General features: G+C 42.6%; 1 protein-coding gene across 11 annotated transcripts in view; it reads left to right on the top strand.

The window, feature by feature from the left end:
* ttll7 (tubulin tyrosine ligase-like family, member 7) overlaps positions 1-27093 on the top strand; it is a 116970-nt gene that overhangs the window by 49406 nt on the left and 40471 nt on the right. For 10 of the 11 annotated variants that reach the window (XR_009789334.1, XM_061779100.1, XM_061779101.1 and 7 more), the window contains 4 exons: positions 6380-6474; positions 8840-8987; positions 12253-12326; positions 22005-22140. Coding sequence is in view for 10 of the 11 variants with exons in the window: in XM_061779100.1 (XP_061635084.1) it covers positions 6380-6474; positions 8840-8987; positions 12253-12326; positions 22005-22140 (453 nt within the window). In the remaining variant the exon portion in view is untranslated. The remainder of the gene's footprint in view (positions 1-6379; positions 6475-8839; positions 8988-12252; positions 12327-22004; positions 22141-27093) is intronic. The other variant, XM_061779103.1, reaches the window with a different exon arrangement.

Below are 27093 nucleotides of genomic sequence, written 5' to 3'. Positions count from 1 at the left end.
AGCGGTTGTTTATGCACTGCTTAGAATAATAAGGAGGAGGAATTTTACTGAACTGATTAATCAAGAGGAGACCTTGCACTTGTTTGACTACTTCTCCAGAGAGAATGGATGCTGTTTTGTTTTGGAAAAGAAGGCTGATTGTTGTTGGGCCATCACCATTACCATGTTGTTATAAGCCACAGACACTAAATCAATTTCCACAATAATTTATGTCATATTATTAGTGATAATGGTTGCTAATTGCTTGATTGAAGACTCAAAATTGCCAATAGGTGACAATGTGAGCGCGAATGGCTGTTTGTATGTGCCCGTCGATTGGCTGGCAACCAGTTCAGGGTGTTCCCCGCCTCCTGTCCGAAAATAGCTTGGATAGGCTCCAGCACTCCCGCGACCCAAGTGAGGATAAGCGGCTCAGAAAATGGATGGATGGATGGGTTGCTAAGCTGCATTATGATTATCCCAAAGTTAGTAACAGTAATAACAGGGCACATTTAGATGGGACTGAGAATCTAAACAGACATAATTTCAATGACACTCAGAAGTGCACATACCCAATTTACCAAATACCAAAGCTTTATAGACACGTAGCCTATGCATCTTCCTATTTTTTGTCAAAATGATTTATGCATTATACAGTGAGAAAAAATGAAAATGGAAAGGGTTTTGTGGAAAGCACGTACAGATATGTACAACCCCAATTCCAATGAAGTTGGGACACTGTGTTAAGCATAAATAAAAACAGAATACAAGGATTTTCAAATCATGTTCAACCTATATTTAATTGAATACACTACAAAGACAAGATATTTGATGTTCAAACTGATAAACTTGATTGTTTTTAGCAAATAATCATGAACTTAGAATTTTATGGCTGCAACACGTTCCAAAAAAGCTGGGACAGGGTCATCTTTACCACTGTGTTACATCACCTTTCCTTTTAACAACATTCAATAAATGTTTGGGAACTGAGGACACTAATTTTTGAAGCTTTGTAGGTGGAATTATTTCCCATTCTTGCTTGATGTACAGCTTCAGCTGTTCAAGAGTCCGGGGTCTCCGTTGTCGTATTTTACGCTTCATATTTCGCCACACATTTTCAATGGGAGACAGGTCTGGACTGCAGGCAGGCCAGTCTAGAATCCGCACTCTTACTACGAAGCCACGCTGTTGTAACACGTGCAGAATGTGGTTTGGTTTTGTCTTGCTGAAATAAGCAGGGGCGTCCATGAAAAAGACGTTGCTTGGATGGCAGCATATGTTTCTCCAAAACCTGTATGTACCTTTCAGCATTAATGGTGCCTTCACAGATGTGTAAGTTACCCATGCCAGTGGCAATAACAAAGCCCCATACCATTACAGATGCTGACTTTCGAACTTTGCGTCCATAACAGTCCGAATGGTTCTTTTCCTCTTTGGCCCGGAGGACAGGACGTCCACAATTTCCAAAAACAATTTGAAATGTGGACTCGTCGGACCAAAGAACACTTTTCCACTTTGCATCAGTCCATCTTAGATGAGCTCGGGCCCAAAGAAGCCGGCGGCGTTTCTGGGTGTTGTTGATAAATGGCTTTTGCTTTGCATAGTAGAGTTTCAAGTTGCACTTACGCATGTAGCGCCAAACTGTATTTACAGACATTGGTTTTCTGAAGTGTTTCTGAGCCCATGTGGTGATACCCTTTACACATTGATGTCGGTTTTTGATGCAGTGCCGCCTGAGGGATTCAATGTTGGTTTTTGGCCTTGCCGCTTACATGTAGTGATTTCTCCAGATTCTCTGAACCTTTTGATGATATTATGGGCCGTAGATGATGAAATCCCTAAATTCCTTGCAATTGTACGTTGAGGAACATTGTCCTTAAACTGTTCGACTATTTTCTCACACACTTGTTCACAAGAGGTGGACCTCGCCCCATCTTTGCTTGTGAATGACTGAACAATTCAGGGAAGCTCCTTTTATACCCAAACATGGCACCCACCTGTTCCCAATTAGCCTGTTCACCTGTGGGATGTACAAAACAGGTGTTTGATGAGCATTTCTCAACTTTTTTGCCACCTGTCCCAGTTTTTTGGGAACGTGTTGCAGCCATAAAATTCCAAGTTAATGATTATTTGCTAAAAACAATCAACTTTATCAGTTTGAACATTAAATATCTTGTCTTTGTAGTGTATTTAATTAAATATAGGTTGAACATGATTTGCAAATCATATAGCTGAAATCCTTTCGAGATATGTATTTTTTATGTATTTGTGTTACTCTTCATCCCAACTATACTTTAATTTTTTATTTTTTTTAAAACACACAAAAAGGCGGCATGGTGGGGACTGGTTAGAGCGTCTGCGTCACAGTTCTGTGGACCGGGGTTCAATCCCCGGCCCTGCCTGTGTGGAGTTTGCATGTTCTCCCCGTGCCTGCGTGGGTTTTCTCCGGGCACTCCGGTTTCCTCCCACATCCCAAAAACCTGCATGGTAGGTTAATTGAAGTCTCTAAATTGCCCCTAGGTGTGAATGTGAGTGCGAATGGTTGTTTGTTTATGTGTGCCCTGCGATTGGCTGGCAACCAGTTCAGGGTGAACCCCCCTCCTGCCCGATGATAGCTGGGATAGGCTCCAGCACTCCCGCGAATTCTGTTTTGTATTCTGTACAATTCTGTACAGAATTTTGTATTCTGTATTCTGCTTTTATTTATGTTTAACACAATGTCCCAACTTGGAATTGGGTTTGTAATATGGTAGGTACATAAACTTTAGAGTGGAGGTAAAGATGACAAAGCATTCTACAGTATACAGAATATGAACGATTTGCAGCTCAGCCTCTGATCTTGGTATGCATAATTGGGTGATCATAAGAGGATCCTGATGTCCTGTGAAAAGGTACTGACATACTTTCTTTCCTGCATGCTTACGCTGCTGTTTGACTAAGTGATATTTGGGTTATATTGATGCCATACCGATGCTAAAAAGAATCAAAGCTGGAGTAAAAGGAGTGTCTAATCTTTTCATCTGACATTTTTATTGAATGCGTCTTGGAGCAACCAAGGGCTCCTCTAAGATCCTGCCAGAGTCACTTAAGGAAATCAGAGTGGGGGCTTTGGGACCTAGCAGGGGTTCATTAGGACCAGACTGGCCAGACTTCCTTTGCCACTGAAGGGAAACGGTGAAATACAGAAGGAGAGATGAATAAGGTAGCAACTAGACCAGGGGTGGGCAAACTTTTTGGCCCACGGGCCACATTGACTTTTAAAATTTGACAGGCGGCCAAGCCAGGACCAGATGCTTACATATCCATCCATCCATCCATTTTCTGAGTCGCTTCTCCTCACTAGGGTCGCGGGCGTGCTGGAGCCTATCCCAGCTATCATCGCGGGGTACACCCTGAACTGGTTGCCAGCCAATCGCAGGGCACATACAATCAAACAACCATTCACACTCACATTCACACCAACGGGAAATTTAGAGTTGTCAATTAACCTACCCTGCATGTTTTTGGGATGTGGGAGGAAACTGGAGTGCCCGGAGAAAACCCACACAGGCACGGGGAGAACATGCAAATGCCACACAGGCGGGGCCGGGATTTGAACCCCGGTCCTCAGAACTGTGAGGCAGAAGCTCTAACCAGTCGTCCACCGCCTGCTTACATATCAAAAATACCAAAAAAATAAAATAAAAAAAGCATTTTAGTGTTAATACTTAGATTTATTTTAATGGGAACAGTGTTGTTTTGTTGTTGTTTTTTTGCCAGTGCATCAAAGTCTGGTGTTAGTTTTGTGGCAAGTCTCAGAACACATCTGAGGTGTTCATCCCTCAGCTGGGATCTGTAGGATGTTTTGTTGGTGTTCATCACACTAAAAGTCTGTTTACACACATATGTAGAGCCAAACACCACCAGCATCCTGTGTGCCATCTTCTGGATTTTTGGAAAATTGTCTGTGCTTAATGAAGCATAAAACTCATCCAGTTAGAGAGTTGAACTTCTCGTTTAAGACAGTACCACATTGGAGATCAATCAGTTCCATCTGCAGCTCCCCTGTTTCAGGGTCTTGTGTGACTGAATCTTGGATTGCAGTTTGTCAGATAAAGGTGTTTTGCTGAGCCTGCAAGCTTGATTTTAACCGCTGAGCCGTAGCCATCAGTTCCTGCGTTGATTGGCTGTTAGCATAATCAGCATGCTTGGTAGAAAAGTGACAGCTGATGTTATATTCCTCTAAAACCGCAATGGTTTCTTAACAAATTAGACATACAGCCTTTGACCGGACTTCAGTAAAAAGGTATTAAGTAGTCCATTAATAAACACTCGGCACTTAGTGGTTGGTATTTGTGGACATGTGAAGAGATGAGCAGCGATGGCCTCACAAGTTAAGATAATGTTGTGCAAATGCTTCAGGCTTGCATATGGTAAGTATAATTTCCACCAGTAGTTCAGTTTGGTTTGTACAGTTTGAAATGGTAAATTTGATGTGGGTTGGTTTTCCACCATGGGATAGGCAGATGGGATAGTCATAGCTGCATCAGCTAATTTGGCTGTGGACCAAAGCAGAAAATATTACACTGGTTCTGGTTCATTCAGCATTCATTCAACATAACACTAAACCAAGTTGCCCTGTGAATAAAATAAGATATTGTCTTTGTAACTGTACCAGGAGAAATCACACCAGTTTCTCCAAAGCTTTAAAGTATGAAAACCTCATTGATACATATCAATGCGACACAATGTAACCACCCATCCATTTATTCTCTGTATTGCTTATTCTGACTTGGGTCGTGGGGTGTACTGAAGCCTATCCCAGCTACCTTCGGGCGAGAGGCAGGGCACACCCTGAAGTGGTTGCCAGCCAATCAAAGTAACCTTCCAGTGAATTCAACAAAGAACAGAAACATGACATTTTCTCTAAACAAGAAACAAATGTCAAATTTGTCTTCACTTTACATTTCTGTTGTCATACCAAAGTAACATTTCTCAGTGGTCCGTAGTGTGTCTAACGCCACCCTGCCACGATCGCACCATACTGACCTCAAATGAAAGTTTTTTTTGGAGCGTTAACAACTCTTGACAACTCAAACGAACAAAAAGTAGTGGGACAGTCGATTGCAATAGATGAGATGATGATGATGATGTTAAAAATGCTTGATGAAAGACAATTTTGTGTTGATGGAGAGGGCAGTTTGACAGTATGACATCACTTAGTTTTGCGCTGGCTCTTCCCTTTTTTAAGCATACTGCCCCATTGTTGGCAACCACGGTCAGGAACATGGCTCGGTCAGTTCCTGGGAGGTTGGTTATGGTTGTGAAATATCGTTTTACAGCTTTGTTCCTCAATCTGTCACAGCACAGCAATCACCTTTGTGTGAGGATTAGCAATGACTCTTTCGGAGTAGGGATTGAGTTCCTGAGTCCCAGGGACTTTGCACATCTCTGTAAAGGGATGGTTTCTCAAAAATCTTTCTGGTTCTAAAAGGTCTGATGTCGTTTTTACACTCCATTTTTCTTAAACTCCTGAGTGGATGGATCATTGTTGATCTTTGACCAATATCGTATGTTGAACAGCTTTACAAAAAGAGGGTATGGATGACTGAACCATTTTTAAGACGGATATATGGACATTTCTTTCAACTTGAATCTGCTAAACTGTGTTTTGGTTTTTGTTTGTTTTTTTCATAGAAATCTGAAACATACAGTATCCATCCATTTTCTACTGCTTATATTTTGAAACTCACAAACCTTCAAAATCTAAAATCATAAATTTGGAAGCAAGTTAACGATATGCTTTTATCTGCCTTACACTCAAGTTGTTTATGTTTTCCTTTCATCACTAGTCAGGTTTACGTTCAATTTTTTTTCTTTTTTATTTAAAGGAGGTGAGATAGATATTGTAACTAACAAATCATTTTCTGACAAATTAAGTGAAATTGGATCACCTCCCGCTGTGCCACGGCACACTTGTTGGTAATCACTGGGCTTGTGTGTCTTCCTATTCTGTTGGGTTTCTCTACTGACTCTGAGAGAACTCTTTTAATTGAATATGATGGAATATGTTCTTGTTTGTTGATGTTCCCATGCAGGATTATTATTAATATTGATTATTGACAGTTGTAGTGCATGGCTGTAGTTTGTATTTATAGGTTTTACTTGGGTTTGGCATTGCTTACTCTGTTTTAAATGGTAAGGGTCACGCTCTCATGCAAACAAAAATTACCTTCCATCTTCCTCCCGTTTTATTTTCATCAAAAAAGTTTCTTCTCTTTTCAGAGATTCCCTTTTTAGTGGGCTAGAATGTCTCCCTATTTAATTTGAGAAAAAACAATAGGTGATGATTACAATGATCTGGATGACAAAAGTAGGTGAAGTAGAAAAAATATATATTCACCCTTGCTCTCTCTAACAGATCAATCGAGCTCCAAGCTTTGGGACAGATCAGAAGATTGATTTTGACGTAAAGAGAGGAGTTTTGCTCAACGCTCTGAAACTACTCAACATTAGGTAATGTTCCATTCAACATATTTCAATTTAGGGTCCGTTATGTTTCAAATCCAAAGCCAACTTCAGACTTTAGTTTTGGGAAGTTTAGATGGCCGGAGTTCTTTATTTAGCAAAACAGTTTGATCTGATGTCCCTGTACAATCCTGTTGATCTAACTTGCTCTCTGACTCATCACACAGGGATAATAACATCCTAAAAAAATTCTGTGGTTTTAGCTCTAGAAAAAAACAAAAAACAACTATTACATATGTTTTACTTTTCATAATTGATTGTTGATTAAATGCATCTTCATGCATTTGAGGACACTTAAGTTAACTTCTTGGTTTCAGTCTCAACTAGTTTACAACAACATTGACATCAGCTGTGGAAAGTTGAGCAATATCCGAAAAGTCCTTTGACATGGCACAACTCCTTTGAGCAGCATTATTCTGAATAATACAACAATAGAGTTCAGAACATTCAGAGAGTTTCTCCTAGAGCATCCATCCATTTCATAACGCTTATTGAGTTCAGGCTCATGGGTTACCTGGAGTCTATCTCAGCTGACTTTGGCTGGGTGGCTAGTCAGTCAAGGGCACACAGACGGACAACTGTTCAACTCACACAGACACCAGTGGACAATTCCGTTTTAAATTAATTTTGGGAATGTGTGAGCAAACCCATGCAAGCTTGGGTAGAACATACAAACTCAACACAAAAAGGTCCAAGCTTTGTTTCAAACCCAGAATGTGCTAACCACACTCACTAACATGATGCCCTTTCCCAAACTCCATTTAAAATAATGTTAATAATAATCATTAAATCGTTTGTCAATTTTTCACAAGATCAATCGAGGAAGTTCACTTCTATTTCTACTTCTGGTCATGAACTTGCCTGCTGATTGATCATTGTACACTTGGATTTCTTCGGCTCCAAAGTCTCTCTCTCTCTCACAAACACACACACACAAATTAATTGCATGCGGAATAGATCCAGTAGGGTCAGCTCTATTGAGAATTGCAAAAATCCCACAGGAGAAAAAAAAAAATCACTTCCTCCATTGGCTCAGCAGGTCCAAACAAATCTCTAATCAAAATGGTCTCAAAAGAAAAATAATCTCATGACTGAGTTTTGCGCTGTTCCTACATTATTTCATGACAATCATTAAAAGCTGCTGGTGGTGGTGGGAGGTGCTATCCACTTGACATGTTAATGTCCATGCTGAAGTGACCGTGGTCTTTGTTCTATTCTACCTCGCTCGATACTCCCTTTTAAAGTAAAGGTTTCACTTCACCCAAAGGTGGTCCCCGAGTCTGCTCACAAAACCAACTGTATCATCGTGGGATCAATTCAGACCCAACCGGGCATGGACATTGATAAACCTCTGTCCCCATCCCAACGGCACTCGATATCCAATTTAAAGGGCCAACGATTGACTAAAATAAATTGCCCTTTCTCCAGACAAGCAACTGCCGACACTTGAATTAGATGTCTGGTCATATTTTGTCAGGCACTTTTTCTGTCTTGCTCATATTTGATTGTGGTGTTGTATTGTAGTTTGGCAGTGCAAATGTTATGGGCAATCCTTCGGAGACAACTTTCAGACCACATCATTCAGCTGATTTGGACTATTATAACATAGATACCATATCTAATGAAATAGAAAGGATTAAAAGCAACATGAAAATTTGCTATATAAATTATGTTTGGCTTATTCCTTGGGTTTTTGATATTGCTGTCATGCGTGACATCATGCTAAATTTCATTGAACCGACTCCCCAGCGTACCCACAAGAGCTCAGTTCAGCACAGATCAAATAACTTCGTACGCACTTTGCTTTTTGTCTAGCTTTTTGGTGACACAACAAGCTTTAAGACAAATTGAGCAGAGAAGAATAATATACATGAATCATTTGAATTAAATAGAATTTGATTGAACGCTAAGAGTCCAGTGGTGTCCCAATACATTTGTCCAGGGTCCCCAAAAGCATTCTGACCTATTGTCAATGTTAAGGTGCAAGGTTAGCACATAAGAGGCATCTGTGATGTGAATCACTTATGCATTACACTGTTGTCATTTTGAATGTTTTAATATAACTTAATTTCTCACTTGTATGACACTTAAGAATGTTAAAATGTTACTTAAAACATCGTCTGACCCAGGTCGGATTAATTCAACTACTGTACTACTATTATTTCCTATGGAAAAAATTTAATATAAATATGAAAAACGTCTGAGGTTAGCGTGTGTCCTTGAACAGAGTTCCATTGTATTTTTCTTCAAATACTTTGTCAAGTAATTGTATACACTGGTGGTATCTGTATCAGTGCCTTTTGTTTTTAGGTCAACATTGCATTGCGTTTGTATTTTGTTTGTGTTGGTGTAGAGCCAGTGATAAGAAACGCAACCTAGCACAGCAAAAAGCTGAGGCCCAGAGGCGGCTCTACGGCCACGGATCCGTAAAGAAACTCTCAGCTGCCTCCTCAGACTGGGAGAGACAGCGTCACACCCTGGAGCGAAGGCGAGAAGAGCTTGTAAGTTGTAAACAAAGAAAACATTTATATTACATTTAGTTTTAAGCTTTTTATTTACCAAGCAGTGAATTATGAGGTGTGTCTGAAAAGTTGCAGGTCTGGTGTCACAAAAAATATACAGTACTTCAAATCCAAACTATGAAAGTTTTCCCTTTCGCAGTTCCCTTCTATTCCTACTTCTGGTCAATGTATGAGACTCCCTGGAGTCTCATACATTTCCCGGCCTTCTCTAGCAGGCCTTCATCAAGGGGTCTTGCGAGATCTTTCATAGCTCCATCATCACTGCCATCTTAGTATCGTCAAACTCTTCTAATCGATTCCCCTGGCGCCAGGTTGGGTGAGTAGGGATGTTGCTCCAGCATGGGGATATTCTTCTCGGCCAGGAACTGTCTGATTTTCAGTGTGCTGTGAGCAGGTTTCTTGTCATGGTGAAGCAGTTTTCGCCTCTTTTTGCCCACTGAATGAAGCAAACGCAGCAGGATCTCTTTGTAGATATGCTGGTTGATGGTATGGTTCACATGAAAGGGGAAAACTCTTAGTTTGTCATTTGAGTTTGAAATACGGAACTTTTCTGACACACCTTGTAATCTTCTCCCCAATTTGTTGCATTTTCCGTAGACTACCACCATTTCAAGTGTATAATATGCTCTTGAGTATAATGTGCCCCGCCAAAATCTATCCATCCATCCATTTTCTGAACTGTTCATTCTCACTCGGGTCACGGGTGTGCTGGTGCCTATTTCAGCTGAGTTCGGGCGAGAGCTGGGTTACACCCTGAACTGGTCGCCAGCCAATCGCAGGGCACATATAGACGAACAACCATTCACACTCACATTCACACCTAGGGACAATTCAGAGTTTTCAATTACCCTACATGGATGTTTTTGGAATGTGGGCGGAAAAAACCCACGCAGGCACGGGAAGAACATGCAAACTCCACACATGCAAACTCCACACAGGCAAGGCTGAATGTGAACCCGGGTCCTCAGAACTGTGAGGCAGATGTGCTAACCAGTCGTCCACTGTTTTTTATATTATGGATGTTAAAGCTCCCACATTTTGGCTATTTAAACCTCCATAGAGTGACTCTCTAACATGGACATAGTATAAAACTGTCAATTTCATTTAAAAAAACACCTTGGGTTTGTTATATTAGTGTCCAGAAAAGGCCCCTCTGACAGCTGCTTCTGTTTGACTCAGTTTTTTAATCGCTTACTCCATATTTACTGGAGCTCAGACCGCCCCGTTTCCTCTGATTGGTTGCCTCTGTGTAGAAAACCCAACCCTCACTACTTGTGAGAGCACATGTTTTTGTTATGTTGACAATGCTGGCGCCAGAGCAGAGAGGTAGGTGGAGATTTTTGCAAGTGACCTAGATAAGCTTGAGAAATTCAAATGACCTGATTTCAGACCTCTTGGCAGAAAAACGGGTGTAACTCAGTAATGCGTGGATGATTTTAATTCATATTTCACATGTTTACTGAGGCACCACAGAGCCAATATAACATCCCAAATACTGGAAAAAGTTGATTTGGTAAAATATGGTTCCTTTAAAAGTCTTCTTCATATGCGCTCACTACTGAAACAGCTAAACATAACCGTGACCATTCATTCATTCATTCATCTTCCGTTCCGCTTATCCTCACTCGGGTTGCGGGCGTGTTGGAGCCTATCCCAGAAATCTTCGGGCGAGAGGTGGGGTACACCCTGAACTGGTCGCCAGCCAATCGCAGGGCACAAATAAACAAACAACCATTCTTGCACACATTCACACCTAAGGGCAATTTAGAGTCTTCAATCAACCTGCCATGCATGTTTTTGGGATGTGGGAGGAAACCCACAGTGCCCGGAGAAAACCCACACAGGCACCGGGAGAACATGCAACTCCACACCGGCAGGGACGCGATTTGAACCCTGGTCCTCAGAACTGTGAGGTATATGTGCTAACCAGTCCGTGACCATTCCTCACCAAAATGTATTGGGACATCTCTACGATGCCCACTTCAACCTCTGAAAATATCACAACAAAATGCCAAATAGTTTGGATGTTATGAATCTTTATATACACTGGGAGGAGGTCTTCATTCTTGGCCCATGTAAAAAAGAGCTCCCTGATGCTTAGCGTCAAAACTGTAACCAGTCATCACCAAAATGTGCGTGGACATCTCTAATTATGCCCACTTCAACCTCGAAAAATATCAGAACGAAATACCAAATATTTTGTATGTTACAGAATTTATATCAATAACGGGCCTCGGAAGAGGCCTTGATTCTTGAGTGCACGGTGAAAATGTACCGTAATATATATAAATGTTTCAGATTAGATATTACATATCGTATTGGGATGAAAGTACACCTTTTGCACAACCCCTAGGTACCGGTAAACATGTACAGTATACAATGTGAATATGATGCGCTCCATTGACTTTTGATTTTTTGGGGGATAAAATGTGCATTGTACATGAGAAATTACGGTAATGTGAAACATTTGCTAAGCGACTTTGGTTAAGCGAGTTTAAAAACCTATTCAAAAGTGTAAACAATGCACAAATACAGTATAACGGCTGATTTTTGTTCATTCAAAGGAACCTGTCAGTATGTATTCCAAAGTCTCATCAGTGAAGTTAATGAAACTCATTGTAATGCACAATCAGTCATTACGCCCATAACATTTCCAGCATAAAAAAAAAAAAAGAAAAACTCGGAAAGCCCATTTTTTTCCAAGTGTACACCATTTAATTATATTTCAGTGTGGGAAGTTTTCTCATCTAAATCTATTCTTACGTCACGCCTTATTATTATTAAAAAGTATCAATGAAAAGTTTGCATATGACTTTTGCTATGAGGCACAATTTCACCTAAATGACTGTATCGTGGCGGGAAGGTGGCCGACTGGTTAGAGCGTCAGCCTCACAGTTCTGAGGACCGGGGTTCAATCCCCGGCCCCGCCTGTGTGGAGTTTGCATGTTCTCCCGTGCCTGCGTGGGTTTTCTCCGGGCACTCCGGTTTCGTCCCACATCCCAAAAACATGCATGGTAGGTTAATTGACAACTCTAAATTGCCCGTAGGTGTGAATGTGAGTGCGGATGGTGGTTTGTTTGTATGTGCCCTGCGATTGGCTGGCAACCAGTTCAGGGTGCACCCCGCCTCCTGCCCGATGATAGCTGGGATAGGCTCCAGCATGCCCGCAACCCTAGGGAGGAGAAGCGGCTCAGAAAATGGATGGATGGATGGACTGTATCATTTTGGTTTTCTCCTCTCCTAGAAAGAACGACTGGCACAGGTCCGCAAGCAGATCTGCAGAGAGGCGCATGAAAAACAACATCTAGGCAACTACAGGTAAGGAAGACTTTCAAGGACTTTACCTCCAGGAGCTTCACCCCTAATACTAATGTCTGCTCAACTTACAATTATGGAGCCGTCTGATTTCTTTGATTTCTCCAAGGAGAAAACATGCAGTGCCAAAGCGACCAAACTACATTTTTACACATTTTTACAAATAAACATTATGTAAACTGGAAAAAGATTACATTGACGGCAAGGTGCTTTCTTTTGCAACACGAAATAGAACTCACTATGTGTGCTTTATCTTCTTGCTGCAAGTCATGCTTTCTCCCTCGCACTTGTATTATATTCTCTGCTAACTAGCAGAGACCTTGAAAGAGTTACCTCACAGGTGGATCAGATCCACCTCACAATGTGACTCAACAAGTTCTGATGTACAGCTTGAGCCTTGTAAAGCCTTTCTGCCTCTGTCTTTTGCTCACACGGGCTGTTTAGCTTGCAACATTTTCACTTGATCTAACTGAAAGCTTGGAGTTTGTTTCATGATATCAATGTTTGATGCCCTGAAAACTTCAACATCCAGGGTGTTATCATTTGAAACGATATTATCTTTGTAATTTGTGGCTCCTTTGAATATGTTTGGTCTAATTCTCAACCTGTGTTGGTTTCATATATTGGGCAATTTTTGCCCAATGTTTTGATGCTTGAATTCGAATTTAGACTCTTGTTCCGGCATGTATCCTACATTATCATCACCTGCTAGCAGAGGTGGGACCAAGTCATCAGAATCTGAATCATCTTTATCTTTATCTTTATTTTGCCAAGTATGTTAAAAAAACATACTTGGCAAAATAAAGATAACCGACTGGTTAGAGCGTCAGCCTCACAGTTCTGAGGACCCGGGTTCAATCCCTGCTCCCGCCTGTGTGGAGTTTGCATGTTCTCCCCGTGCCTGCGTGGGTTTTCTCCGGGCACTCCGGTTTCCTCCCACATCCCAAAAACATGCATTAATTGGAGACTCTAAATTGCCCTTAGGCATGACTGTGAGTGTGAATGGTTGGTTGTTTGTTTCTATGTGCCCTGTGATTGGCTGGCAACCAGTTCAGGGTGTACCCCGCCTCCTGCCCGATGACAGCTGGGATAGGCTCCAGCACGCCCGCGACCCGAGTGAGGAGAAGCGGCTCAGAAAATGGATGGATGTTAAAAAAACACACAAGAAATGTGTATCCGGTAGTTGGAGCCACTCTAGTACGACAAAAGATAGACAATTGACAGAGAATACTTGTGCGACATAAAGACAATGAGAAAAACAGTCACTGAGCAATAAAAGGTTGCTAGTAATCTGGTAATGCCGGTAGAAATTATTGTTATTTTATTAAAAAATGTTTTGACAATTGTCCAAAAAGATGCAATTAGAGCAGTTTGAATGACTAATATAGCAATAGTCCGGTCCAATGACCATTGTGCAAAAGGCGCCAAGACTTCAAGGAATGTATGCAGTTTAAAGTGACTAGTAGTCTGGGACAATGTTGATTGTGCAAATCTTGCAGGTACTCCTTAGTCGGTGTGCAAGTGGTGCACATGCTACTCTGGCATGAGTGGCCAGTAGTGGTCAACAACAGATATGCAAATAGTGGAGCGTCGCGAGACTACTACAGTGAGTGCACGGGTAATGTATAATTGGCCCGACAGAAATGTGACAACAAACCCAAGACAAAAAATTGGCAGCATGTTGCAATGGAATTGTAAGTTAGCTGTTTAAGAAGTTGATGGCAAGAGGGAAGAAGCTGTTGGAATGTCCAGTGTTTTAGTTTGCATTGTTCGGTAGCGGGCGGCACGGTGGGCGACTGGTTAGAGCGTCAGCCTCACAGTTCTGAGGACCCCGGGTTCAATCCCCGGCCCCGCCTGTGTGGAGTTTGCATGTTCTCCCCGTGCCTGCGTGGGTTTTCTCCGGGCACTCCGGTTTCCTCCCACATCCCAAAAACATGCATTAATTGGAGACTCTAAATTACCCGTAGGTGTGAATGTGAGTGCGGATGGTTGTTTGTTTGTATGTGCCCTGCGATTGGCTGGCAACCAGTGCAACCGCCTCCTGCCCGATGACTGCTGGGATAGGCTCCAGCACGCCCGCGACCCTAGTGAGGAGAAGCTGCTCAGAAAATGGATGGATGGATGTTCGGTAGCGAGCGGCGTAGTGGACGACTGGTTAGCACATCTGCCTCACAGTTCTGAGGACCGGGGTTCAAATCCCGGCCCCGCCTGTGTGGAGTTTGCATCTTCTCCCATTGCCTGCGTGGGTTTTCTCCGGGCACTCCGGTTTCCTCCCACATCCCAAAACATGCATTGAAGACTCTAAATTGCCCTTAGGTGTGAATGTGTGCATGAATGGTTGTTTGTTTCTATTTGCCCTGCGATTGGCTGGCGACCAGTTCAGGGTGTACCCCGCCTCTCACCCGAAGATAGCTGCGATAGGCTCCAGCACTCCCGCGACCCTTGTGAGGATAAGCGGCTCGGATAATGGATGGATGGATGTTCGGTAGCGCCTACCTGAGGGAAGGAGCTGGAAGAGCTGGGGACCAGGATGTGGAGGGTCCAAGAGGATTTTGCATGCTCTTGTCATAGTTCTGTGCAAGTCCTCAAGGGTAGGTAGGGGAGTACCGACAATCTTTTAAACAGTTTTGATTGTCCGTTGCAGTCAGAGTTTGTTCTTTTTTGTAGCAGCACCAAACCAGACTGTGATGGAAGAACACAGGACTGATTCGATGACCGCTGTGTAGAACTGCCTCAGCAGCTCCTGTGGCAGGCCGTGCTTCCTCAGTAGCCGCAGGAAGTACATTCTCTGCTGGGCCTTTTTGAGGATGGAGTTGATGTTGATCGCCCACTTCAGGTCCTGAGAGACTGTAATTCCCAGGAACTTGAAGGCTTTGCATTGCTTTGCAAGTCACAAGTAATTGTCAAGTCTTTACCCTCAGGTCCCGCGTCAATTCCCAAGTCAAGACAAGCAAGTCCCAAGTCAGTTTTTGCCCCTCCAAACATAAGGCATTAATTTTTAAAAAAGAGGATCACAAGTTTGTCATCTTGTTATAAAGGCACAATTTTATCCAACTGTGGTATCTCAGTCATAAAAATAGGGGCCACTGCGTAAAAATATTTTGTCAAAGAGAGGTGAAGAAGAAAAAAGGACACGAAGAAGAGTGTGGCTTCATGTTGAATAGATGCTTGCTGTGTGCTGATCGGTAAATAAAGTGAATAAAATAAAATAAATACAAGACTGATTCTTGAGAACCCTATACTGACCAAACCAGACTGTAATGAACAGGAAGCGCAGACAGTGCACGGCTGCCCGCCGTGTAACTATTTGTGTGATCGTTCACAAACCTAGATGCTAATGTTAACGAAAACAAGCATACGTGACGTCAAAGCCGCGTGATTCCCACATTGCAATTTTTATTTGGCAATAATGAATGTCCTTATTGTTATGTTAATTGTCGTTGTTGTTTCTGAGTATGTTACCAGTACGTTGAATGTGTACCTTATGTATTTATTTTTATGTTGTACAGTATATATTTATTTTATTTTATTTAAAAAAATAAATAAAACCATGACTTTAGGTAGGGTCTGGAAGAGTGACTTCATGGTAAATTCCTGTACTTGAGCATGCCCAACAGGGCATTAACTGTTTAAAAAATAATTTTAAAAATAAAGAAAAAGCTTGAATTATCTTATGGTGGGACACTTACACCTGAGTGAGAGAATCAACTTAATGGTTACATCATTCTGAAATTCCTGTAATAAAATAAACTGGTATGCCTTGCTATTGAGAGAGAGCTACAGTTTGTTTCTCAATACTTTAGTAAGTGGCAAGTCTTTTCAAGTCAGTTGGCTCGAGTCCAAGTGAAGTCACGAGTCATTGCTGTTCAAGTGCAAGTTGAGTTGCAAGTCTTGTGACATTTTGTCAAGTCGAGTCTAAAGTCATCAAATTCATGACTCGAGTATGGCTCGAGTCCACACCTCTGAATAAATAAGATTTTTGCTCACCTTAAGGACAATGCTATGCTTCTAACTCTGTCTCATGTTCTGGGTGAATGGACAAAAATTCCCATGGACACAACATCTTATAGAATGTCTTCCCAAAAGAGTAGCTATTGCAAAGAGGGAACGAACTTGTTGTTTTCCCACATTGTCCCTTAGTGTATGCCTAATGATCAGGTATCCCAATATACATTTTTGGTGTTATTTGCTATATTTTGCCTGGAATCCAATATATTTATCAGCAGATAGTTAAAGATAAAGTCTGCTTTGAGAGATTCCTTTGCATTCAAATGGTGTCCTGGCACAAAATTGGAGTCTGATGACTGCATTCCTTCACATTTGGCTGTTATAAGTGCAACTTCATCAATAGATACAGACAACTTTTAACATTTTGTAAGGAAGGTACCTGAAAGGCACTATTTACTGAAATGAAAATGTGATATAAATGGGATCAGAAACATCAAGTCCAACTGGAAGCTTGTAGGAAAAAGATAATTTCAGCTTTTATATTAAAAGTATTGAAGGGTCATTGTGATAATGAAAAGTCCATATGGTCAGAGAAAAGGGTGCACTTCCACTATTGAAGTGGTGAACTTTTGCTGTTCACTCATGATTTACAGAGCTCTTTGAGAAGCAGCAACTACTGGCTTCTGTCAGATATCATTTCTGTTCACTGTTAGAAAGAGACAGTTTTAAGTGTATTTACAAAAAACAGAAACAAATGTATCCTTGATGCAGCCAAAAAGGTGGTTTAATAGTGTGAGAGTTAAAAGAACAATATACAGTACATTGTTGTGTGCAGAGAATAGACAATTGTATAGACTGCGCCCAACCATGTGGTCGCCTTAGTTACGTGCTCCCTAGTACTGTTTTAGTGTTTTTCGTTCGTCTTTGGAGACATTACGCGACTCATTTACAACCCCAATTCCAATGAAGTTGGGACGTTGTGTTAAACATAAATAAAAACAGAATACAATGATTTGCAAATCATGTTGAACCTATATTTAATTGAATACATTACAAAGACAAGATATTTAATATTCAAACTGATAAACTTGATTGTTTTTAGCAAATAATCATTAACTTATAATTTTATGGCTGCAACACGTTCCAAAAAAGATGGGACAGGGTCATGCTTACCACTGTGTTACATCACCTTTTCTTTTATCAACATTCAATAAACGTTTGGGAACTGAGGACACTAATTGTTGAAGCTTTGTAGGTGGAATTGTTTCCCATTCTTGCTTGATGTACAGCTTCAGCTGTTCAACAGTCCAGGGTCTCCGTTGTCGTATTTTACGCTTCATATTTCGCCACACATTTTCAATGGGAGACAGGTCTGGACTGCAGGCAGGCCAGTCTAGTACCCGCACTCTTTTACTACGAAGCCACGCTGTTGTAACACGTGCAGAATGTGGTTTGGCATTCTCTTGCTGAAATAAGCAGGGGCGTCAATGAAAAAGACGTTGCTTGGATGGCAGCGTATGTTTCTCCAAAACCTGTATGTACCTTTCAGCATTAATGGTGCCTTCACAGATGTGTAAGTTACCCATGCCATTGGCACTAACACAGCCCCATACTATCACAGATGCTGGCTTTTGAACTTTGCGTCCATAACAGTCCGGATGGCTTGGAGGACACGACGTCCAAAATTTCCAAAAACATTTAAATGTGGACTCGTCGGACCACAGAAAACTTTTCCTCTTTGCATCGGTCCACCTTAGATGAGCTCGGTACCCAGAGAAGCCGGTGGCGTTTCTGGGTGTTGTTGATAAATGGCTTTTGCTTTGCATAATAGAGTTTCAAGTTGTACTTACGGATGTAGCGCCGAACTGTATTTACTGACATTGGTTTTTTGAAGTGTTCCTGAGCCCATGTGGTGATATCCTTTACACATTGATGTCTGTTTTTGATGCTGAGGGATCGAAGGTCATGGGCATTCAATGTTGGTTTTCGGCCTTGCCGCTTCCATGCATTGATTTCTCCAGATTCTCTGAACCTTTTGATGATATTATGGACCGTGGATGATGAAATCCCGAAATTCCTTGCAATTGTACGTTGAGGAACATTGGCCTTAAATTGTTCGACTATTTTCTCACGCACTTATTCACAGAAAGGTGAACCTCGCCCCATCTTTGCTTGTGAATGACTGAGAAATTCAGGGAATCTCCTTTTATACCCAATTATGGCACCCAGCTGTTCCCAATTAGCCTGTTGACCTGTGGGATGTTCCAAACAGGTGTTTGATGAGCATTCCTCAACTTTCTCTGTCTTTTTTGTCACCTGTCCCAGCTTTTTTGGAACGTGTTGCAGCCATAAAATTCTAATTTAATGATTATTTGCTAAAATCAATGTTTATCAGTTTGAACATTAAATATCTTGTCTTTGTAGTGTATTCAATTAAATATAGGTTGAACATGATTTGCAAATCATTGTATTCTGTTTTTATTTATGTTTAACACAACGTCTCAATTTCATTGGAATTGGGGTTGTACACAAGGGAAGACTTGCTAAACATTAGCGAGTCTACCCCAGACTTTCTTTCACCAACTTTCACAAGTCCACTCAGTTTATTCTCTGAGTTACTCACCGGCGGGGCGGCCGCAATCTACGGCGCATGAAGGCGAAGGCGACGCAAAAAAAAAATGGACAACCTTCATATTCTCACAAAGACCAGTAAAGACTTCGGACGTTCTGCTGGCCTCTGCTTCACTGAGACATGGCTTTGTGAATGCATCCCCGATCGTGCCGTAATGCTTCCGGGCTTCCAACTACAACCCCAATTCCGATGAAGTTGGGACATTGTGCTTCCTGACGGGCAGGAAACAGCAGGTGAGGTTGGAGGACATCACCCTATCCACACGCACCACCAGCACTGGGGCGGCCCAAGGATGTGTCCTCTCTCCGCTGCTCTTTTCTCTCTACACGAACGACTGCACCTCGACGCACCCGGCTGTCAAACTTTTGCAGATGACACCACAGTCATCGGCCTCATCAAAGACAAATAGAAACACAACCATCGGTTCGAGCTGTGGTGCGGCCGACACAACCTGGACCTGAACACGCTCAAGACTGTAGAGATGATCGTGGACTTCAGGAGGACACAGCTGCCCTTCACGCTGCCCCTCACGCTGTCCAACTGCCCCGTGTCAACCGTTGAGACCTTCAAGTTCCTGGGAATTACAGTCTCTCAGGACCTGAAGTGGGAGACCAACATCAACTCCATCCTCAAAAAGGCCCAGCAGAGGATGTTCTTCCTGCGGCTTCTGGGGAAGCACGGCCTGCCACAGGAGCTGTTGAGGCAGTTCTACGCAGAAGTCATCGAATCAGTCCTGTGTTCATCCACTACAGTCTGTTTTGGTGCTGCCACAAGAAAGGACAAACTTAGACTGCAACGGACAATTAAAACTGCTGAAAAGAATTGTCAGTATCCTTCCACGCTGCCAGAACCAAGACATGAGCATGTAAAATCCTCTTGGACCCTCCACATTCTGGTCACAACCTCTTCCAGCTCCTTCCCTCAGGTAGGCGCAATCGAACAATGCAAACTAAAACTCGCAGACAACAGCTTCTTCCCTCTTGCCATTAACTTCTTAAACAGTTAACTTACAATTCCATTGTAACATGCTGCCAGTCTTCTCTTGAGATTGTTGTCACATCTCTGTTGGGCCAATTATACATTATTCGTGCACTCACTGTAGTAGTCTGGTCACTCTGCACTACTTGCATATCTGTTGTTGACCAATACTGGCCACTCATGTGGTTGAGAAGTATCTGCACCATTTGCACAATTGACACTCTTCCAGATTATCGCACTGCTAGTCACTCTAAACTGCTTAAATTAAAAGTCTCTGCACCATTTGAACAATAGTCACTGCACCAGATTATCACTCACTTAGTCATTTAAAACTGCTCTAATCTGCTAGAGGACTGCATCATTTGCACAATTGTAAAAAAAAATAAAAATAAAAAAGTACCGGTATTACCACATTAACAGTAACTTTTCATTGCTCAGTGACTCTCCGTACTGTGTTTTTACGTGTTTATGTCTCAAAAGTGGCGCCACATTGGCCGACTGGTTAGAGCGTCAGCCTCACAGTTCTGAGGACCCGGGTTCAATCCCCGGTCCCGCCTGTGTGGAGTTTGCATGTTCTCCCCGTGCCTGCGTGGGTTTTCTCCGGGCACTCCGGTTTCCTCCCACATCCCAAAAACATGCATTAATTGGAGACTCTAAATTGCCCGTAGGTGTGAATGTGAGTGCGGATGGTTGTTTGTTTCTATGTGCCCTGCGATTGGCTGGCAACCAGTTCAGGGTGTACCCCACCTCCTGCCCGATGACAGCTGGGATAGGCTCCAGCACGCCCGCGACCCTAGTGAGGACAAGCGGCTCAGAAAATGAATGGATGGATGGGATGTTTCAAAAGTATTTTCTGTCAAACGGCTGTCTGCTGTCGTACTAGAACGGCTCCAACTACCGGAGACAAATTCCTTGTGTGTTTTTGACATGCTTGGCAAATAAAGATTATTCTTATTCTGATTGAACTTTTGTTGAAATAAAGTCACCTTTAAACATAGATTTTTTTTCTTCTTGATAAAAAGATGTTACTGTGCAGTTTAAATGTTAAACACCTTAGGTTGACTGCAGAGTATCACAAGATAAAATAGTCTTGTGAGATTTGCTAGTTCGATGACAGGGTTTTGTACTTCTACTTATTTGGCGTATGTTTCCAGATATTTTTGTTGTTGAATTTGTAGGACTTTTTAGGAACATTCCAATTTAGAGGTTTACTTTTTAGAAACTGTGAATAGCATGGCACCTCCTGCACCTGTAATGTAAATAGAAATTGACCAAAACAATAATACATTCATTTTTAATCTATATTCAGATTACATTTGGCCAAGGAAAGACAGGAGAGTGGTCACAACTGCTGCTGTGTTACATATTACATAGCTTCTAATCTTTGTGCTTTCAGGGTGTCTGTGTTGCTGTTTTTGTGACCAAGTTCAGTTTGACACTACACATGTGGACACCGAGCAGGCTTATTCAGTCATTAGTTATGGTTTTTATTTGATGGCTAAACTGATGACTTTGGACACGTTGGGAGATGTAGTCTCAGGATAAGCAGGTTCTGGTTTATACATTTTCACTAATCCCCTCAGGTCTAAAACAAGCACTGACCAGTCTTAGTTTAGTCTTGAGGGTTTGGGGGGCATTTCAGTGAAGGTATGTGTTATATATTAAGAATAACTGACGTTTATAGTTTCTCATCGCAAGGTTTCCACTTGTTTGATTTTTGTGCCACTCACGTTTTCACCCTCTTCATTATTTCACACTGTATTATGGAAATGAAATTATTTGTTTTCAACCACTTGTGGCTCTTTTTTATTTTGTTACATCATTCATCTATCGCAACTGGTGATCCAGAACCTCAACCTCTCATGGCCGAACTCCATCTTTTTTTATTAGCCCTCTCAAGCCTCTCCTGTCACCACTCGTCCACCCTTCTTGCACGCCCTTTGTTGTTCTCCTTTATCCACTTCTCTCCTTTGTGAATTACTCTTTCCCTACTCTTTCCCTTCTCTTTTTGTTTTCACCTTTCTTTCTTTCTTGCATTAATGACCCTTCTTTCTCCCTTTTGCTGTAATCCTCCCTCACTATCTGTGCTCTTCTCTCTCTTTGTGTGTCTCTGTGGCCAACAGACGTATTTACCCCCCAGACGACAAGCTGCTGTTGGAGAAGTATGAAAGCCTGCTCTATTCCGCCTTTCAGACCTTCCTCGCTGGGCGAGCTACCTCGCTTCAGAAGGAAATGAATAATCCTTTGAAACAAATGAAGGCACGTATCTTGGTGGCTCACTGACTGTCAAATGTGCGAATACACACACACATATAGTGCACACACACACACACACACACACGGACACACGTACACAACAACTTGCACAGATTCCCCACACAAACATGGACAAAAAGAAAACTGGATTTTTATTAGGGTGCTGAAAACAGGTAATGTGCAAAGCATGCAGATATTGTGACACAGTGCTTTGTCTTTACCTTTTCTTATGTGACACTTTTTCAAACTGTCATTCACTCCATCTCCGTGGAGTGTGCCTGTACAGATGCTTTTAAAATCAAGGAGACGCAATTCACTTTCCATATATCATGTTTCCTTATCTTCCGGTCTTATTTTATCCTTTTTGTCGCTGTTAGTTAGTGAAAAGGCTTCAACGTTGATAACTAATAGTTAATGGTGAGAGTGAATGGTGAATAGGGTTTTTTGACAGTTGAACTGACACCACACAAAGTAATCTGAAAATACTTGACAGAGATGACATGTGCAACTATTGCAGCTTTTGTTGAAACATCCACCTCTTGCCCGTCACATTTCGTATTTTAGAATGTTATTGTGTTCTCTGCAGATACTTTTTTTGTATAGATGCCAATCAACAGCAAGCAGAGGAAACACATATTTTGTCAACACACAGAGATGTGATCTTGTTCAAAGTGTGAGAGGATGGCGATGAGTCAAGAACAAATGAGGGTCTTAAGATAATAGTGTCACAATGTGACAACAGTGCTGTCCTTTAAGATGGGACAGCTTGTGACAGATATTAATTTTAGCAGGGTAGAGTCAAGAGAGTTTATGCCTGATCCTCACACAAACGTTCAGCAGATAATTTTTAATGATCTTTAGGCAGATCACTATTTTGTCTCTTTCCCAACCTCTCTTTGTTTGTGCTGCTCAGCCTTTTCATTAGGATGCTCCGAGTGACATTATCTACCTATCTAATATTATGAACACATCAAGGCCATCATCGGTATCATCAGTTTAATGTGATTGTCCCAATATTGATTTGTGTCTTTCCTGATAAATACTGTATCTACACAGACTGATCACGTCCTTGTTCTCATATAGTACAACATTTTTTCTGGAAAGAAATCCCTATCAATGTGGCCCCATATTCCTTTGTAATACTGTATATTACAACAAAAAACAAACATCTAAATATAAATCAGAATCATCTCCCATTGGTTAAAGTATTTGTAGTATATATTGTACATTCAAGGATGGACTGATTCAAATTTTGGAGTGAAAGCATCAAAGTCACTGTGACTAACTTTTACAGTGATTTTTAAATTAATTTTTTAAACAACAGTGTCTTTCCAGAAGGAAACAATTTTGTGGCCGTTGTCCAACACCATAGCCAGAAAGAGAGAGGTTATATTACATTTTTGAAAAATTCCCTTTAAGTCTTGACATGACATATGTTATGTACTGTGCAAACCACAACTTGACTGGCTGGCATACAACCACAAGCAGTAATCCAAGTTTTATTATAGTGGAAATAAATGGAAATGTTAATGTCCTGTGTCAATGGGGAGGCCAGATTTGTGGATGTAGAGAATGTCATGGTAGAAGCTGCCAAGAACAGATATAAAATACTGCTCTTTCAACAATTCTCAAAAAGCAAAAGGTTTGCCCTCAACAGAATTGGATTGCAAACTTACTCTTCTGGTATTAGAAATGTACGCTGGACAATAAAGTCTGTGAACTTTTTACCTTTGCAATAGCAAAACACTGTAACAGGCCACAAACACACAGAGATGGCATCTATTTTTATCTGAAGATTAACCATGTGAAAAATATGATCCATCCATCCATCCATCCATTTTCTACCGCTTATCCAAGGTCAGGTTGCGGGGGCAGTAGCTTTAGCAGGGACGCACAGACTTCCCTCTCTCCAGCCACTTCATCCATCTCTTCCGGGGGGATCCCGAGGCGTTCCCAGGCCAGGAGAAGGATGTAGTCTCTCCAGCGTGTCCTGGATTGTCCACGGGGTCTCCTCCCGGTGGGACATGCCTGGAACACTCACCAAGGAGGCGTCCGGTAGGCATCCGAATCAGATGCCCCAGCCACCTCATCTGGCTCCTCTCGATGTGAAGGAGCAGCGGCTCTACTCTGAGATCCTCCCGGATGACCGAGCTTCTCACCCTATCTCTAAGGGAGAGCCCGGACACCCTGCGGAGGAAACTCATTTCGGGCGCTTGTATTCGGGATCTTGTTCTTTCGGTCATGACCCACAGCTCGTGACCATAGGTGAGGGTAGGAACGTAGATCGACCGGTAAATCGAGAGCTTCGCTTTTCGGCTTAACTCCTTTTATACCACAACGGATCGATACAAAGTCCGCAACACTGCAGACGCTGCACCGATCCGCCTGTCGATCTCCCCAAGATACTTGAACTCCTCCACTTGGGGCAGGATCTCAACCCCGACCTGGAGAGGGGACGCCACCCTTTTCCGACTGAGGACCATGGTCTCAGATTTGGAGGTGCTGATTCTCATCCCAGCGGCTGCGAACTGCTCCAGTGAGAGTTGGAGGTCACGGCTTGATGAAGCCAACAGAACCACACCATCTGCAAAAAGCAGAGATGCAATACTGAGGCCACCCTCTACGCCTCGGCTGAGCCTTGAAATTCTGTCCATAAAAGTTATGAACAGAATCGGTGACAAAGGGCAGCCTTGGCGGAGTCCAACACTCACCGGAAACGAGTCCGACTTACTGCCGGATATGCGGACCAAACTCTGACTCTGGTCGTACAGGGACCGAACAGCCCGTATCAGGGGGTTCGGTACCCCATACTCCCGAAGCACCCCCCACAGGACCCCGCGAGGGACATGGTCGAACGCCTTCTCCAAGTCCACAAAACACATGTAGACTGGTTGGGCGAACTCCCATGCACCCTCAAGGACCCTGCTAAGGGTGTAGAGCTGGTCCACTGTTCAGGACGGTCAGGACGAAAACCACACTGCTCCTCCTGAATCTGACATTCAACTTCCCGATGGACCCTCCTCTCCAGCACCTTAGCCAGAGAGGCTGAGGAGTGTGATCCCCCTGTAGTTGGAACGCACCCTCCGGTCCCCCTTCTTAAAAAGGGGGACCACCACCCCAGTCTGCCAATCCAGAGACACTGTCCCCGATGTCCACGCGTTGTTGCAGAGGCGTGTCAACCAGGACAGCCCTACAACATCCAGGGCCTTGAGGAACTCCGGGCGAATCTCATCCACCCCCAGGGCCTTGCCACCGAGGAGCTTTTTAACCACCTCGGTGACCTCAACCCCAGAGATAGGAGAGCCCGCCTCAGAGAACCCAGACTCTACTTCCTCATGGGAAGGCGTGTCGATGGAATTGAGGAGGTTTTCGAAGTATTCTCCCCACCGACTCACAACGTCCCGAGTCGAGGTCAGCAGCGCCCCATCCCCACTATACGCAGTGTTGATGGTGCACTGCTTCCCCCTCCTGAGACGCCGGATGGTGGACCAGAATTTCCTCGAAGCCATCCAGAAGTCTTTCTCCATGACCTCACCGAACTTCTCCCATACCCGAGTTTTTGGACCGTAGATGATGAAATCCCTAAATTCCAAGCAATTGTACGTTGAGGAACATTGTCCTTAAACTGTTCGACTATTTTCTCACGCACTTGTTCACAAAGAGGTGAACCTCGGCCCATCTTTGCTTGTGAATGACTGAGCAATTCAGGGAAGCTCCTTTTATACCCAATCATGGCACCCACCTGTTCCCAATTAGCATGTTCACCTGTGGGATGTTCCAAACAGGTGTTTGATGAGCATTCCTCAACTTTCTCAGTCTTTTTTGCCTCCTGTCCCAGCTTTTTTGGAACGTGTTGCTATATATATATATATATAAATATATATATAGATATAGATATAGATATATATATTTATATATCTATATATATATATTTATATATGCATGGTAGGTTGATTGAAGAATCTAAATTACCCGTAGGCGTGAATGTGAGTGTGATTGTTTGTTTGTTTATATGTGCTCTGCGATTGGCTGGCAACCAGTTCAGGTTGTACCCCGCCTCCTGCCCGATGATAGCTGGGATAGGCTCCAGCACGCCCGCGACCCTAGTGAGAAGAAGCGGCTCAGAAAATGGATGGATGGATATATATCAGAATCAGAATCAGAATCATCTTTATTTGCCAAGTATGTCCAAAACACACAAGGAATTTGTCTCCGGTAGTTGGAGCCGCTCTAGTACAACAGACAGTCAATTTACAGAACACTTTGGAGACATAAAGACATTGACAAAAAACAATTGTGCAAAAAGATGCAGAGTCCTCAGTTCGAATGGCTAATATCGCAATAGTCCGGTGCAATGACCATTGTGCAAAGGGCACTGAGACTTCAAGGAGTGTATGCGGTTTAAAGTGACGAGTACTGCGATAATCTGGGACAATGGTTGTGCAAATGTTACAGATACTCCTCAATCAGTGTGCAAATGGAGCAGATGCTACTCTGGCATGAGTGGCCACTATATGCAAATAGTGCAGCACGGCGAGACAACTACAGTGAGTGCACGAGTAATACATAATACAGAAATGTGACAACGAACTCAAGTCAAAAAATTGCCAGCTTGTTGTAATGGAATTGTAAGTTAGCTGTTCAAGAAGTTGATTGCAAGAGGGAAGAAGCTGTTGGAATGTCTACTAGTTCTAGTTTGCATTGATCGGTAGCGCCTACCTGAGGGAAGGAGCTGGAAGAGCTGGTGACCAGGGTGGGGAGGGTCCGAGAGGATTTTGCACGCCCTTGTCTTAGTTCTGGCAGCGTGCAAGTCCTCAAGGGTGGGTAGGGGTGTGTGTGTGTGTGTGTGTGTGTGTATATATATATATATATATATATATATATATATATATATATATATACACACACACACACACACACACACACATATATATTTTATATACAGGGTGTAGTGCA

Source organism: Phyllopteryx taeniolatus, chromosome 7 (genome assembly GCF_024500385.1).
Source record: "Phyllopteryx taeniolatus isolate TA_2022b chromosome 7, UOR_Ptae_1.2, whole genome shotgun sequence".
Classification (NCBI taxonomy): domain Eukaryota; kingdom Metazoa; phylum Chordata; class Actinopteri; order Syngnathiformes; family Syngnathidae; genus Phyllopteryx; species Phyllopteryx taeniolatus.
The sequence above is the reverse complement of the archived record's forward strand: the minus strand, read 5'-3'. Positions and strand labels throughout refer to the sequence as shown.